The sequence below is a fragment of the Leptonychotes weddellii genome, chromosome 8 (assembly GCF_054177405.1).
Source record: "Leptonychotes weddellii isolate Sample4059 chromosome 8, ASM5417740v2, whole genome shotgun sequence".
Classification (NCBI taxonomy): domain Eukaryota; kingdom Metazoa; phylum Chordata; class Mammalia; order Carnivora; family Phocidae; genus Leptonychotes; species Leptonychotes weddellii.
Genome location: NC_138376.1, coordinates 13,693,664 through 13,706,704, shown reverse-complemented (window position 1 = coordinate 13,706,704; position 13,041 = coordinate 13,693,664). Strand labels below are relative to the sequence as shown.

General features: G+C 37.8%; 1 protein-coding gene across 1 annotated transcript in view; it reads right to left on the bottom strand.

Moving 5' to 3' along the window:
• Positions 1 to 7,501: 7,501 nt before the first annotated feature.
• Positions 7,502 to 13,041, bottom strand: part of MAK (male germ cell associated kinase) — a 52,251-nt gene continuing 46,711 nt past the window's right edge. Inside the window, exons 12-13 of the mRNA XM_081827530.1 lie at positions 11,797 to 11,916; positions 7,502 to 7,962 (exon numbers count right to left, since the gene is read on the bottom strand). Coding sequence (XP_081683656.1) covers positions 7,808 to 7,962; positions 11,797 to 11,916 — 275 coding nt within the window. The 3' untranslated portion in view covers positions 7,502 to 7,807. The remainder of the gene's footprint in view (positions 7,963 to 11,796; positions 11,917 to 13,041) is intronic.

The window sequence follows — 13,041 nt, the reverse complement described above, 5'->3', positions numbered from 1 at the left end:
TATATATTAAAAAAAGTGAACATTAGTTCTGACTTCTTGTTCCCCAGGTGTTTCAATCATATGAACTATAAGAGCAGAGGCACAGAAAAAAATTAAACAAAAAAGCAATACTTGTTGTATATTAATTGATCAGATACATCGTGGATTCTAAGCTAGCCTTTCTGTGATCATCTTGACACTTAGGTTGCTTCCATATCTTAGCTATTATAAATAATGGTGCAGTGAACATAAGGGTACACATATCTCTTTAGATTGGGGTTTTTTGTGTAAGTACCCAGAAGTGGAATTGCAGGATTATATGGTAGTTCTATTTTTAATTTTTTGAGGGACCTCCATACTGTTTTTCATAGTGGCTGCACCAATTTACATTCTGACCATCAGTGTTCAAGAGTTCTCTTTTTCTACATCCTTGCCAACACTTGTTATTTTTTTCTTTTTGATACTAGCCATCCTGACTGGTACGATATTTCATTGTGATTTTGATTTGCATTGCCCTGATGATTATTGACGTTGAGCATCTTTTCATGTGTTTGTTGGCCATCTGTATGTCTTTGGAAAAATGTCTATTCAAGTTTTGCCTGTTTTTTAATCAGGTTATTTGTTGTTTTGATATTAAGCTGTGTAAGTTTTTTTATATGTTTTAGACATCAACGCATTAATCAGATACATGATTTGCTGCAAATATCTTCCTCCATTAGATTGCCTTTTCATTTTGCTGGTTTCCTTCTCTGCAAAAAGCTTTTTAGTTTGATGTAATCCCATTTATTTGTGTTAGATTTTGTTGCCCTTGAATAGGAAACTGGTCCAAAAAATATTGCTAAGACTGATGTCAAAGAGCTTACTGCCTAGGTTTTCTTCTAGGAGTTTTATGGTTTCAGGTCTTAAGTTTGTCTTTAATCTATCTTGAATTCATTTTTGTATATGGTATAAGATAGTAGTCCAGTTTTGTTTCGCATGTAGCTATCCAGTTTTCCCAGCACAATTTTTTGAAGGGACTGTCCTTTACCCATTGTCTATTCTTGCCTCGTTTGTCCTAGATTGACCATATATGTGTGGGTTTGTTTCTGGGCTCTCTCTTCCGTTGATTTATGTATTTGTTTTTGTGCCATTACCATACTGTTTGGGTTACTGTAGCTTTGTGGTATAGTTTGAAATCAGGGAACATACCTCCAGCTTTGTTCTTCATTCTCAAGATTGCCTTGGCTGTTGGGGGTCTTTTGTAGTTCCATACAAATTTTAGGATTCTTTGTTCTAGTTCTGTGAGAAATGCATTTGGTATTATGATGGGGATTGCATTGAATCTCTAAGATTGCTTTGGGTAGTAAGGACATTTTAACAATATAATTCTTCCAATCTATGAGCCTAGTATATGTTTTTATTTATTTGTGTCATTTTCAGTTTCTTTCATCAGTGTCTCATAGTTTTCAGACTACAGGTCTTTAGCTTCCTTGGTTTTATTCGTAGATATTTTATTCTTTTTGATGCAGTTGTAAATGGGATTGTTTTCTAAGTTTCTTTCTGATTACTTGTTATTAGTGTGTAAAAAGCACAGCTGATTTTTGTGTGTTAATTTAGTATCCAGCAACTTAACTGAAATTCATATGTTCTAATAGTTTTTTGGTGGAGTCTTCAGGGTTTTCTATGTATATTATCATGTCATCTGCAACTAGTGATAGTTTTACTTCTTCCTTTCCAATTTGGATGCCTTTTATTTCTTCTTTTTGCCTAATGGCTGTGGGTTGGGCTTGCAGTACTATGTTGAATAAAAATGGTGAGAGTGGGCATTCTTGTCTTATTTCTCGTCTTAGAGGAAAAGCTTTTAGCTTTTTGCTGTTGAACATGGTGTTAGCTGTAGGTTGTCATATATGGACTTTATTATGTTGAGGTGTGTTCCTTCTGTACCCACTTTGTTGAGAGTTTTTATCATGAGTGGATGTTGAATTTTGTCAATGGTTTTTCTGCATCTGTTGAGATGATTATATGATTTTTACCCTTTGTTTTGTTAATGTGTATCATGTTGATTGATTTGAGGATGTTGAAACCATTCTTGCATCCCTGGCACAAATCCTATTTGATCATGGTGTATGATCCATTGTATTACTGAATTCAGTTTGATGATATTTTTTTGAGGATTTTTTTCATCCTTGTTCATCAGGGCTGTTGGCCTACAATTTTCTTTTTTTGTAATGTCTTTGTCTGCTTTAAGTAATAGGGTAATGCTGGCCTCATAAAATGAGTTTGGAAGTGTTCCTTCCTCTTCAATGTTTTGGAATAATTTGAGAAGGATAGTTACTAACTCTTCTTTAAATGTTTGGTAGGATATATCTGTGAAGCTGTCTGGTCCTGGACTTTTGCTTTGGGTGGTTTTTTAAATATTTTGATTTCATTATTTGTAATTGGTCTATTCATATTTTCTATTTCTTCATTATCAGTCTTGGGAGGTTGTGTGTTTCTGGGAATTTATCCATTTCTTCTAGGCTTTCCAGTTTGTTAGTGTATAATTGTAGCACTCTCTTATGATCCTTTGTGTTTCTGTAGTGTCAGTTTAACTTCTCTTCCAGTTCTGATTTTATTTATTTGGTCTCTCTCTCATCTTTTCTTGATGAGTCTGGAGGTTTATCAATTTTGTTTGTCTTTTCAGAGAACCAGCTTTTAGCTTCATAATTCTTTTTTCTTCCCCCCTCCCCTCCCCTCCCCTTCCTTCCTTCCCTTCCTCCCTCCCTAGATCATTTATTTCCATTCTGATCTTTATTATTTCCCTCCTTCTACTAACTTTGGGCTTTTTTGTTGTTATTCTTTTTCTAGTTCCTTTAGGTGTAAAGTTAGATTATTTATTTGAGATTTTTCTTATTTCTTGCTTATTGCTGTAAACTTTTCTCTTAAAACTGCTTTTACTGTGTCCCATAGATTTTGAAAGTCTTGTTTCCATTTTCATTTGTCTTAAGGTATTTTTTGATTTTTCTCTTTTTTTGTTGACCTGTTGGTTGCTTAGTAGCATAATGTTTAGTCTCCATGTGTTGCAGGGTTTTTTTCAGTTTTACTTTTGTAATTCTAGCTTCATACTGTTGTGCTTGGAAAAGATGTTTTATTTGATTTATTAAATTTATTGAGACTTGTTTTGTGGCCTAATGTGATCCTATTGTGATCCTGGAGAATGTTCAATGTGCACTTGAAAAGAATGTCTATTCTGCAGTTTAGAGATTAAATGTTCTGTGTATATCTAATAAGTCTATCTGGTTTGATCTGTCATTTAAGGACAGTGTTTCCTTATTGACTTTTTTGTCTTGCTAATCTGTCCATTAATGTAAGTGGGGTTTTAAAGTCTCCCATTATTACTGTATTATTGTCAATTTCCATCTTTATTTCTGTTAATATTTGCTTTATGTATTTAGGTACTCCTCTGTTAGGTATGTAAATATTTGCAAATGTTCTATCCTCTTCTTGGATTGACCCTTTTATCATTATGTAATAATGCCTTCGTCTTCTGTTGCAGTCTTTGTTTTAAAAGTTTTGTCTGATGAGTATTGCTACTCTAGCTTTTTGTTTCCATTTGCATGGAATATCTTTTTCCATCTCTCTTCACTTTCAGTCTGCATGTGTCTTTAGATCTGAAGTGAGTCTCTCGTAGACAGCATATAGACAGATCTTATTTTTTTAATCCATTCAGCCACCCTTTGTGTTTTGATTGGAGCATTAAGGCCAATTAAAGTAACTTAAAATAACTATTGATACATACTTATTACCATTTTGTACATTGTTTTCTGGTTATTTAGTTTGGTTTTTAATATTTTAATGTCTTAGTAGTCATTTAGTTCTTTGTATTTCTATTAAGATTGTTGTAGAGTATTTTATGCTTTTGTTATTATGATGAATGGGAACTTTTTCATATGTATTTTTAAATTAGGTAGCAATCTAAACAAAATGAATTGACGCTAATATAAGTGCTTTTTGACTCACTCGAGCACATTATGTGCCTTAGGTTTTTATTAGCTACCATTTATTTAGTCTTGTGGCTTTATGTTAAAATTAGAAATAATATATTTGCTGTTACTGACAAGATCAACATTGTTCTAGAGACACCAGACAAAACAATAAAACATGAGAAATAAATAAGGTATAAATACTGGAAAAAGAAAATTAAACATTTTAAACAGTTAATATTATTTGTCTATCTTGAAAATCCAAGACAAGTAACCAAAACCATATTGAACTAATGAGAAAGTTCTATAAAGCAGCAAGAAAGAATACTACTAAAATCCAGTAGCTTTCTGTTAACAGTCATACTTAATTCTCTTCCATACTGTTGCCAGTACCCAAGTCTAAGCCTCACCATCTTTTAATCTTCTAATAGGACTCCTTGTTTTCATCATTTGGCTCAACAGTTCTTTCTCTACCCAGCAGGTAGAGGCATACTTCAAGTATATTTTGACTCCTACACTTAAAACCATTCAGTTGTCTCTCAACATTTAGATTTCTTCTTTAGTCTCCTTAATGTCCTGTTCTTTTTCTTAGCCCCATCCTAGTTTGCCCGTATACAATTTCATGTGTGTTTATTTAATGTCTGCCTCCAGAATATATGTTCTATGAGGTCAGGGAAAATGACTGTTTTGTCACTACCATATATACTATACTTAGTAGGCACTTAGTAAATATTTGCTGAATTTGTAGATTGATCAAATCTACTTTTTAAAAATACAATTGACTTTTTAGGACCGTTTTGAGAAGACAGTACAGAGTTCCCACATACCCCACACCTAGTTTTCCCTATTATTAGTATCTTAGGTTAGCATGAAATATTTGTTAGAACTTATGAGTCAATATTGGTTAATTAAAGTCCATATTTTATTCAGATTTCCTAAGTTTTTAAAAACTAATATTGTTTTTCTATTCTAGGATCTCACCTAGGATCCCACATTACATTTAGTTGTCATGTCTCTTTAAGCTCCTCTTGGCTATGACTGTTTCTCAGATTTGCCTTGTTTTCAGTGACTGATGATTTTGAGGAGTATTGACCAAGTGTTTTGTAGAATGCTCTTCTGTTAGAATTTGTCTTGTGTTTTCCTTATGGTTAGAAGGGAGTTATGAAATTTTAGGAGGAGGACCACAGAGGTAAAGTGCTGTTTTCATCACATAATATTAAGGTCACATATATGAATGTGGTATTATTGTTGATGTTGACCTTAATCATCTGGCTTGAGGTAGTATTCAGTCAGGCTTCTCCACTGTGAAGTTATTCCTTTTTCCCCCTTCCCATACTGTATTCTTTGAAAGGAAGTCACTGTGCACATTCTGTATTTAAGGACTGGGGAGTTGTACTCTTCCTCCTTGAGGGCAGAGTGTATCTACATAAATTATTTGGGATTCTGCATGGGAGATTTTTCTCCTTTCCCCTACTTATTCATTCACTTACGTATATCAGTATGGACTCCAGGATATGTATTTCCCACTTTGGGTTATAATACAATTACTTCTTTATTAATTTTCTTTCTCAAATTGTTGCAGTTTTGGCCATTAGGAGCTCTTTCATTTAGCTCCTGTGTCTCTTTCACCAAGCCCATCAATGTGGGTTGCTTCTGCTTGTTGGCTTTTGCTTTTTTTTTTTTTTAATACTTTGTTACTTTCTAGCACTCTAAGATCTCCAGTATCAGCTTGTGTATTTCATGCTCAGTACTAGAATCTGCCATCTCTCCAGAAAGCCCTGGTTCCTTTTACTGGACAATGGTATTAGAAATCAAGATCTGGATGCTAGATATGCTTATTGCTACTGGGGTGAGCAGCTTTATTCATAATTGCCCAGACTTGAAAACAAGATATTCTTCAGTAGGTGAATGGATAAATAAACTGTGGTGCATATATACAATGAAATATTAGTTAGCAATAAACAGACATGAGCTATTGCACTAAGAAAAGACATGGAAGAAACTTAAAATGCATCTTGGTAAGTGAAAGAAGCCGATGTATGATTCCAGCTACATGACATTCTTGAGCACAGTGGTGATGATGAAAAGATTGGCAGTTGCCAGAGGTTTGGGGGGCGGGAGAGAAGGATAAACGGGTAGAACACAGGATTTTTAGGGCAATGAAACTAATCTCTAGGATACTGTAATGGTGGATACATGCCCTTATGTATTTTGTCAAAACCCACAGAATGTACAACACAAAGCATGAACCCTAATGTAAACTCTGGACTAAAGTTGTACTGATACTGGCTCATCAGTTACAGCAAGTGTCCAACTCTAGTGTAAGGTGTTAATAATAGGGAAACTTGGGGAAGGGTCTGAAGGGGGGTATATGGAAACTGTACTTTTCCAACGCATTTTTCCATAAGCCTAAAACTGCTAGAAAAACAAAAGTCTATAATGAAAACGACAAATAGCCCTCAGAGTATAAGTATAAAGTTTAAAAGTATAAAGAAAACACACCAATTACCCATATTTATTTTAATATCTATTGAGAAGTATAAAAGCTTCCTAGCAACACAAAATAATTTTTTAGCTTTAAGACATTAATGAAAACTGTACAAATATATATAACCATTACCATCAACATAAATAACTTCAGATTTTAACATTTTTCAACAAGGTGAGCTGGATCTTCTACACAAAAATACCATATTACTATCATTTTATGATGTCTTTGGATAATGTCCACAAGATACAAGATGTCCACCAATTACATTAGCATTTGTTACAAAGTCAGAAAATACATAAAAATAGCAGTTGATAACATTATTATTCTTTAAAAAGAATATACGGTACTAATGTCCAGTCCATAAAATGGCAGGTTTAAATAGAGTAGTCCCAAGTTCAAAATGTCAAAATATTTTAAGTACCAGTTTAGAAATTAAAACAAAAAAATTGTACTAAGTGAAATCACTGCTATAGCAACTGAATGCATTTGCTCTTCAGAGTAAATGTCAAGATCAGAGCCAGGTCAGTGATCTGCAGCAGCAAGAGTTTGCTTTGGGGCACAAGCTGGCACACCTCATTTTTGTGTCTAGTAGGAACATGGAAGCAAAGTATTTTGGAAGTCTGATGAACACACGTCACAGTTTCAAGAATTTTCTTAATGATGTGAAGATGAGAGAACCTTGACTTGGTTGATTTAGGAGTCTTCAGGCCATTGGGTTTGACAGTCACCATGAATTCACGGGAGTTGTGTTGGTCAAAATCAAACAACAGACTCTCCACTAAAATTGGGTGACATAATATTGAGATCTTTATGTTAAAGATAAATTTATTCCTAAGAAAGATATCCTGCTCAAGATGGAATTACCGTCGCTTCCATAATTAGAAAAGCATATGACAAATGAGAATATTTTGCCATTGCCAAACTGGTAGGGTAGAGCCTTAGCCAAATAAGAACCGTAACTGACAGCCCACAGAAGTCTACCTAATTGCTATAAAAACAAACCTTTGAGGCCAACTGATGAAATGTTAAATTAATTTTGCAAATAACAGATGAAAACTAAAACACTCTAAACACTTTCTGAAGGCCTTTTTAAAAAAAGATTCTTATCATACTTAGTAACTATTAATTTGTAGATCAAATACTTGATACTTTGGCAAATAGTTTATTCAATACTTTGTAAAGTCCTACCCATATATCAGCACTGTGGGCAATTGATGCTAAGAAACTGCATTTCATTTCTAGGAAAGAAAAAGAGATGGTTTTTGCTCTTCAGAGTACCCACTACTGCATATTTCTTCCAGAACTCAGTAGAAATAGACATCTGTAGACATTTCCCAGGGTCAGGGGACTTGCACGGATTCCATGGAGCAATGCTGTGGGGCTTCACGCGAGACTCCTACCGGTGGCCGCCGTACTTGGCCACCCAGTCTGTCCTTCCATGCACCGAATGAACTGGCTGTGCACGGTTCACAATATTTAGATTCTTGGCTGTAGGATTGTAAGTAGGTCCTGAAAACTGCCCCCGACCAGGTTTTGTGTTCCAGGTATATTCTGGGAGAAATGAGAATCGGAAGATAGAATTTTACTCATTTGATTATCAGATTTAAAATCAAGCAATTTATCTTTTTATTTTATGGGGAAGTCTAGAGTTTATCTTTAAAAAATTAGTTCAGTGGTTTCTAAGATTTTTTTTTTTAAATATTAAAACGAAAAATTCATGTTGATACAGAATTCTCAGTAGCTTAAGAGCCAATATTTCTGGTTTACAGTTCTGATACTGCTACTGTTTCTTTTTTGGGTTCACTCAAATGCCTTTAACACATTTAGGTAGGCAACATCGACCAGGGTGACCAAGGAAATTCTTGGTTCAGGTTCAGCAGGCAATACCCACAGTGTCAGTGACTTTGTAAAATCACACAGTGGTTACATCTGACTAATGTTCAAGTGTAATACCCACTACAGAAAATTTATTTGTAATTATGAATCTTACAAGTCTTCGGCTTTATGGAGCTGCACGGATGGGGTCCCATCATAGATTTCTTACATGAAAATGGGGTTTTTAGAGGCAGGAAACTTCATTATTTTAAGTGGGAAAATGATGGGTGAAAACAGAATTCCTTTAAAAGGTGAGCCATTCCTAAGATCCCAAACCTTTCTTCATAAGGTTTGTTTTATTCATACATTTGGCTGATTAAATATTTCTGAAATTTTAATTTGTTAAATATTTGTTGTTACCTAGACAATTTACAAGCCAAACTTGCTTAAACATCTCAAATGACAAAGCAGTAAATCATTTTACAGAGAACTTGAATCTCTTCTCCAGTCCTTCCTCACTCGCCCTCACTTCACATTTACAGCTGATTATCAGGTATTCTTTCTAAAGAGGGATGTTTGATCTTTCCATCCTTCCACACTGTGGTGGCTGTCACTCTTGGATTAAACTTTAAGTTTCAATTTTGAAACGAGTCTAACCGTTTTGTACACCTAGCACTATACTGTATGCACTTGTGTGGTTTCCCTGGGTGGTGGTGGTGGTGGTGTTGTTTATATATATACTTCCTCTGTAAAACTGGGAGCAGAGGGGAAATTACAGGAGCAGTGTGGGTCCAGTGTGCTGCTGACCTCAGCCTAACTGGAACATAGCCTTAAGTGAGGAACTGCCCTGGGGACAGTCACCCTGTCCTATCCTTTCACTCTTACCAGGTTTAAAATTCTCCAGGTTAAAGCCAATAAAAAGCTACCTAATGAGGCAGGGACAAAGTGTTTAGAAGAGCCAGTCAGCCCTTAACTGTTAAGGAAAAACTGGTTAAACCGCTAACCAAGTTTTCCAGGAATGGCCCTTTAGTTCCAACCCATGGGAGTGTAGAAAAGCACCAGTGTGTTAAATTTGTGAACCCACACCTGAGGTCTGCAGGCCAGAATGGTAACAGGTGTGGAGGAGAGCGCATGTGGGAGGGTGGGAGGGGAGGGAGGTGGGAGAGGCCATAGCCCTGGTGATTCAGAGAACCCCTTCAGCTAATAGGGTGAGGCCCTTGGGGTACAAAATGAGGGATTTGGGGAGTAACAGCTTTTCTCCAGGTCATGACATAGCTCCGTCAAGTCCTAAGTGCATTTGAGAGAAACCTTGTCCAGGCAAATACTTTTAAAACCTTCTTTGAAGAGGGAATCATTTTGCCAAGAAGGGTATAGTGCTGACATTTAGGATTCCTGTCTGAGAGGTAATAGTTTTAGGTTTCAAGCACCCTTGGTGAAGAACTTAGTAGCCCACAAAGGAGCTGAGATCTCGTGGCAGAGCAAGAAATGCTTTTGTGTCTTAGCCAGACCAGGCCCCATACCTCCTGAGCATGGGGCAGACAGCCCTCTAAGACTTGCTGTGCATTTATTTTAAGGGCCCTCCCTGCCCTTGTGAAGGGTGGCTATCTAGGAAAGAAGTCCCTCCTCAAAGTCCTTGTTACCATCAGAGCAAGGGGAGAAGGAGGTGTTAGGAAGTCTGGGATGAGAGATTACATGGGAAAGCTGGAAGAAATTAATCTGATTTTTTTTCTCAAAACATAAGGGTAAGGACAAGGAGGAGCAGAGAGGGAGGCAGGCTACACGAGAAGGGGAAATAGTTGAGTAAATACGGTAATGACCTGGTTTTATTTTCTTGTGGGGAACTGCCACACAAGTGGGAGTACTGGAAGACACATCTCTTACAGAACAGTGTTTTCCTAAGGATTTGCACTGACCACTTGAGAATGATTAATATTTACTTCTTTTTTTTTTTACCTTTCCTATCACCATCTGTTGGAAAATCTGATGAGCAGGGTAAATGAAGAGATGAAAAGTCAGGAGAAAGCATTTACTAAAAAAATGTAAACAGGACTATGCATGCTAATCTGACAGAATGCTTAATATGTAAGTAAAGGTCTTCAATATCTTACAAAAATAGTTTTAAAAATACCCACTTTCACTTTGTCAGAGCAGGTACTCAGATAACAAAATAATTTGAAACTTAATGATTTTTCGCTTTTATTTTAAAAATTGCTCCTAAGCCATGGCTGGTGACTTACTGTAAGGCTGGATTAAAATACCTGAGGCTTAAAAAAAAAAATCATTGCTGTATATCAAGTGTTCACTTACATATTTTGTTGCAGCAGAGGGATAAGGAAGCAATTCTTTTCACAGATAAGGTAACTGAGTACTACTTACCAGTTCTACTCTGTGGTAAGAGATTGTAAATTATAGAAGTCCAGTGCTTTTTACAGTTTTAGCTCCAACAGTGTGAACTTTAAAAACTGGCAGCTCAAGTCAGGAGTTTTAAGTTGAGCTCCTGGCTAGGACATGTTGCAAGATTACTTTTCTTTTTTTTTTAAAGATTTTATTTATTTATTTGACAGAGAAAGACACAGCAAGAGAGGGAACACAAGCAGGGGGAGTGGGAGAGGGAGAAGCAGGCTTCCCGCGGAGCAGGGAGCCCGACGCGGGGCTCGATCCCAGGACCCTGGGATCATGACCTGAGCCGAAGGCAGATGCTTAACGACTGAGCCACCCAGGCACCCCGCAAGATTACTTTTCGAATGAACTTTGATATTACACTACAGCTTTGTATCTTACCAAACTTCTGACTATCTGCCTTAGCCTTTAACTTTAGGTGCTTTCATGAGGACCTCTATTTTAGGTTAGAATAATTTCCAGAACGTTCATAGCCAGATCTAGTCAAGCTCAAGTACAGAATCATGACCCTGATCTTCAAGAGCACACCCCTGAACGTGGCTGTCATGCGACACTACCGCAGAGGAAGCACCCTCACTGGTCATCACCGGAGGGCAGAGGAATCAGCCCTTCGCCACCTACTACTGTTGCAAAGCAAGCACAGGGTCTGGAAGTCCCGCCACCATTCAATTCAATACAAGGGAACTGCAGAGGGACTGCCTGTGAAGTGGCACACGGACAGTGTCTCAGCATTTATTAACCTTTCCCTCTGTGCTAGGTGGGAAGCTCTGAAGAATGCCATCTTCCATCTTGCTGGCTAGCATGGCATGGTCCTCAGAATTACACAGACCCGGTTGCTCTCCCAGCCCCACCGTTTACCAGCTGTGTGACCCTAACTAAACCACTTCATGTCAGTTTCCTCCTCCATAGAAGGGCTACCTCATCCAGTCCTGCGAAGATTAAGTGGCATAACGTGTGCCTGGCAGAGAGGAACCCCTTAACTAGAGGTAGCTCTTACGACAGACCCTCAAACCATATCTTCAGAAGAAGAAAGGACATTTTGCCAAAAATGATCAGCACTGTGTTAATAAGGTGAGGCTAATTTAAAAGTCTTCACTTGGGGAAAGTGATGCTATAAATTCAGAGCTCCTTTCTGGTCAGAAATCTCAAAAACTGTAAAGTTGTCCTTACCGGAGGTTGTTGCAGCAAGAGGCGCGAAGTGTATCCTCTGGCCAGCTGACCCCACTTCTTTTTTGAGAAAGGAAGGAATATATCCCGACTGGTTGTAAGTAGCATAACTTCCAAGATTTCCTAGTGAGGTATCATAAAGTTGCATAGTCAGAAGGTGAATATTTTAAAGCACCACAGAGTAACGAATACTACACCCCTCCTAATTCCAGATTCTGTTTTTCGAGTATCGACTCGATTTCAAGTGCTGCATTATAGCTTTACAGATAATCCTATTGAGGCCATATAACAACCCTTTTAGATGCCTATTTTATCCACACCTTGTGGCTCTTAGAACTTGCCTAAATGATCACGGTAAGTGACCAAGCTAGAATGTGAACCCAAGGCTGTTGGCCCTGAACATACCAGTTTTTTTTATGACTCCCACTCTTAACCTAAGTGTGTTTCCTGCCAGGAAGCCCCCATCCCTGCAGTGCTCTCTGCTTTTCTTCGTTCTGCAAAATCACTGTAGTAATTGCACCTGTTCTCATGGGGTTGCTGTAGAGATTTAATGAAATGCATGCAAGTACTTAGCATAGAATCTGGTGTTCAGTAAATGTCAGCTCTCATCATCCTCATCCTCATCCTTGTTAGTGAATGATCAACCTGGGGGCAATAGAGTGATGGGCTAAAGGGGGAAAAACTAAAGGCAGAAGACAGCAGGTCATTGCTAGAGCTGAAATGAGAGTATGAGAGTCTGAACTAAGGGAGTCACGGAAGCAATGGAGAAGAGAACTGAGTGGGTGTATGGGGTAGGAGGGGTAGGGAAAGAGGAATATAAACCCCTCAGTTTGTATCTTAGGTGACTAAGAACAGCAACTGGTTTGTTGGAAAGACATCGTACCTGTGGGATATTGGAGTTGTAGTGGTCGAGCCGGCCTGGAGATAGGGAATTAGCAAGGTATGGAGGGGCTCAGAGGGATTGTGGGATGTGCAAAGATCCAGAATAGAGGCCCAGAATAGAGAACACCAGCATTCAGGGACAGGAAAGAAAAGGACCCCATGGAGGAGAGGGAATAGAGAGGGTAGATCACATGAGCAGGGTCTGAACATCCAGAAGAACACAGTGTGTGAAGAAAGAAGGAAAACCAAAGGTGGCAGAGATCTGATGGGATTAGCATGGCTGTGGGATCTGGCCACTAGATCATGTCAGGACCTGGCAGGAGCAGTTTCAGTGGCCTGAGGCCAGCTGAGGACAGACCACAGTGC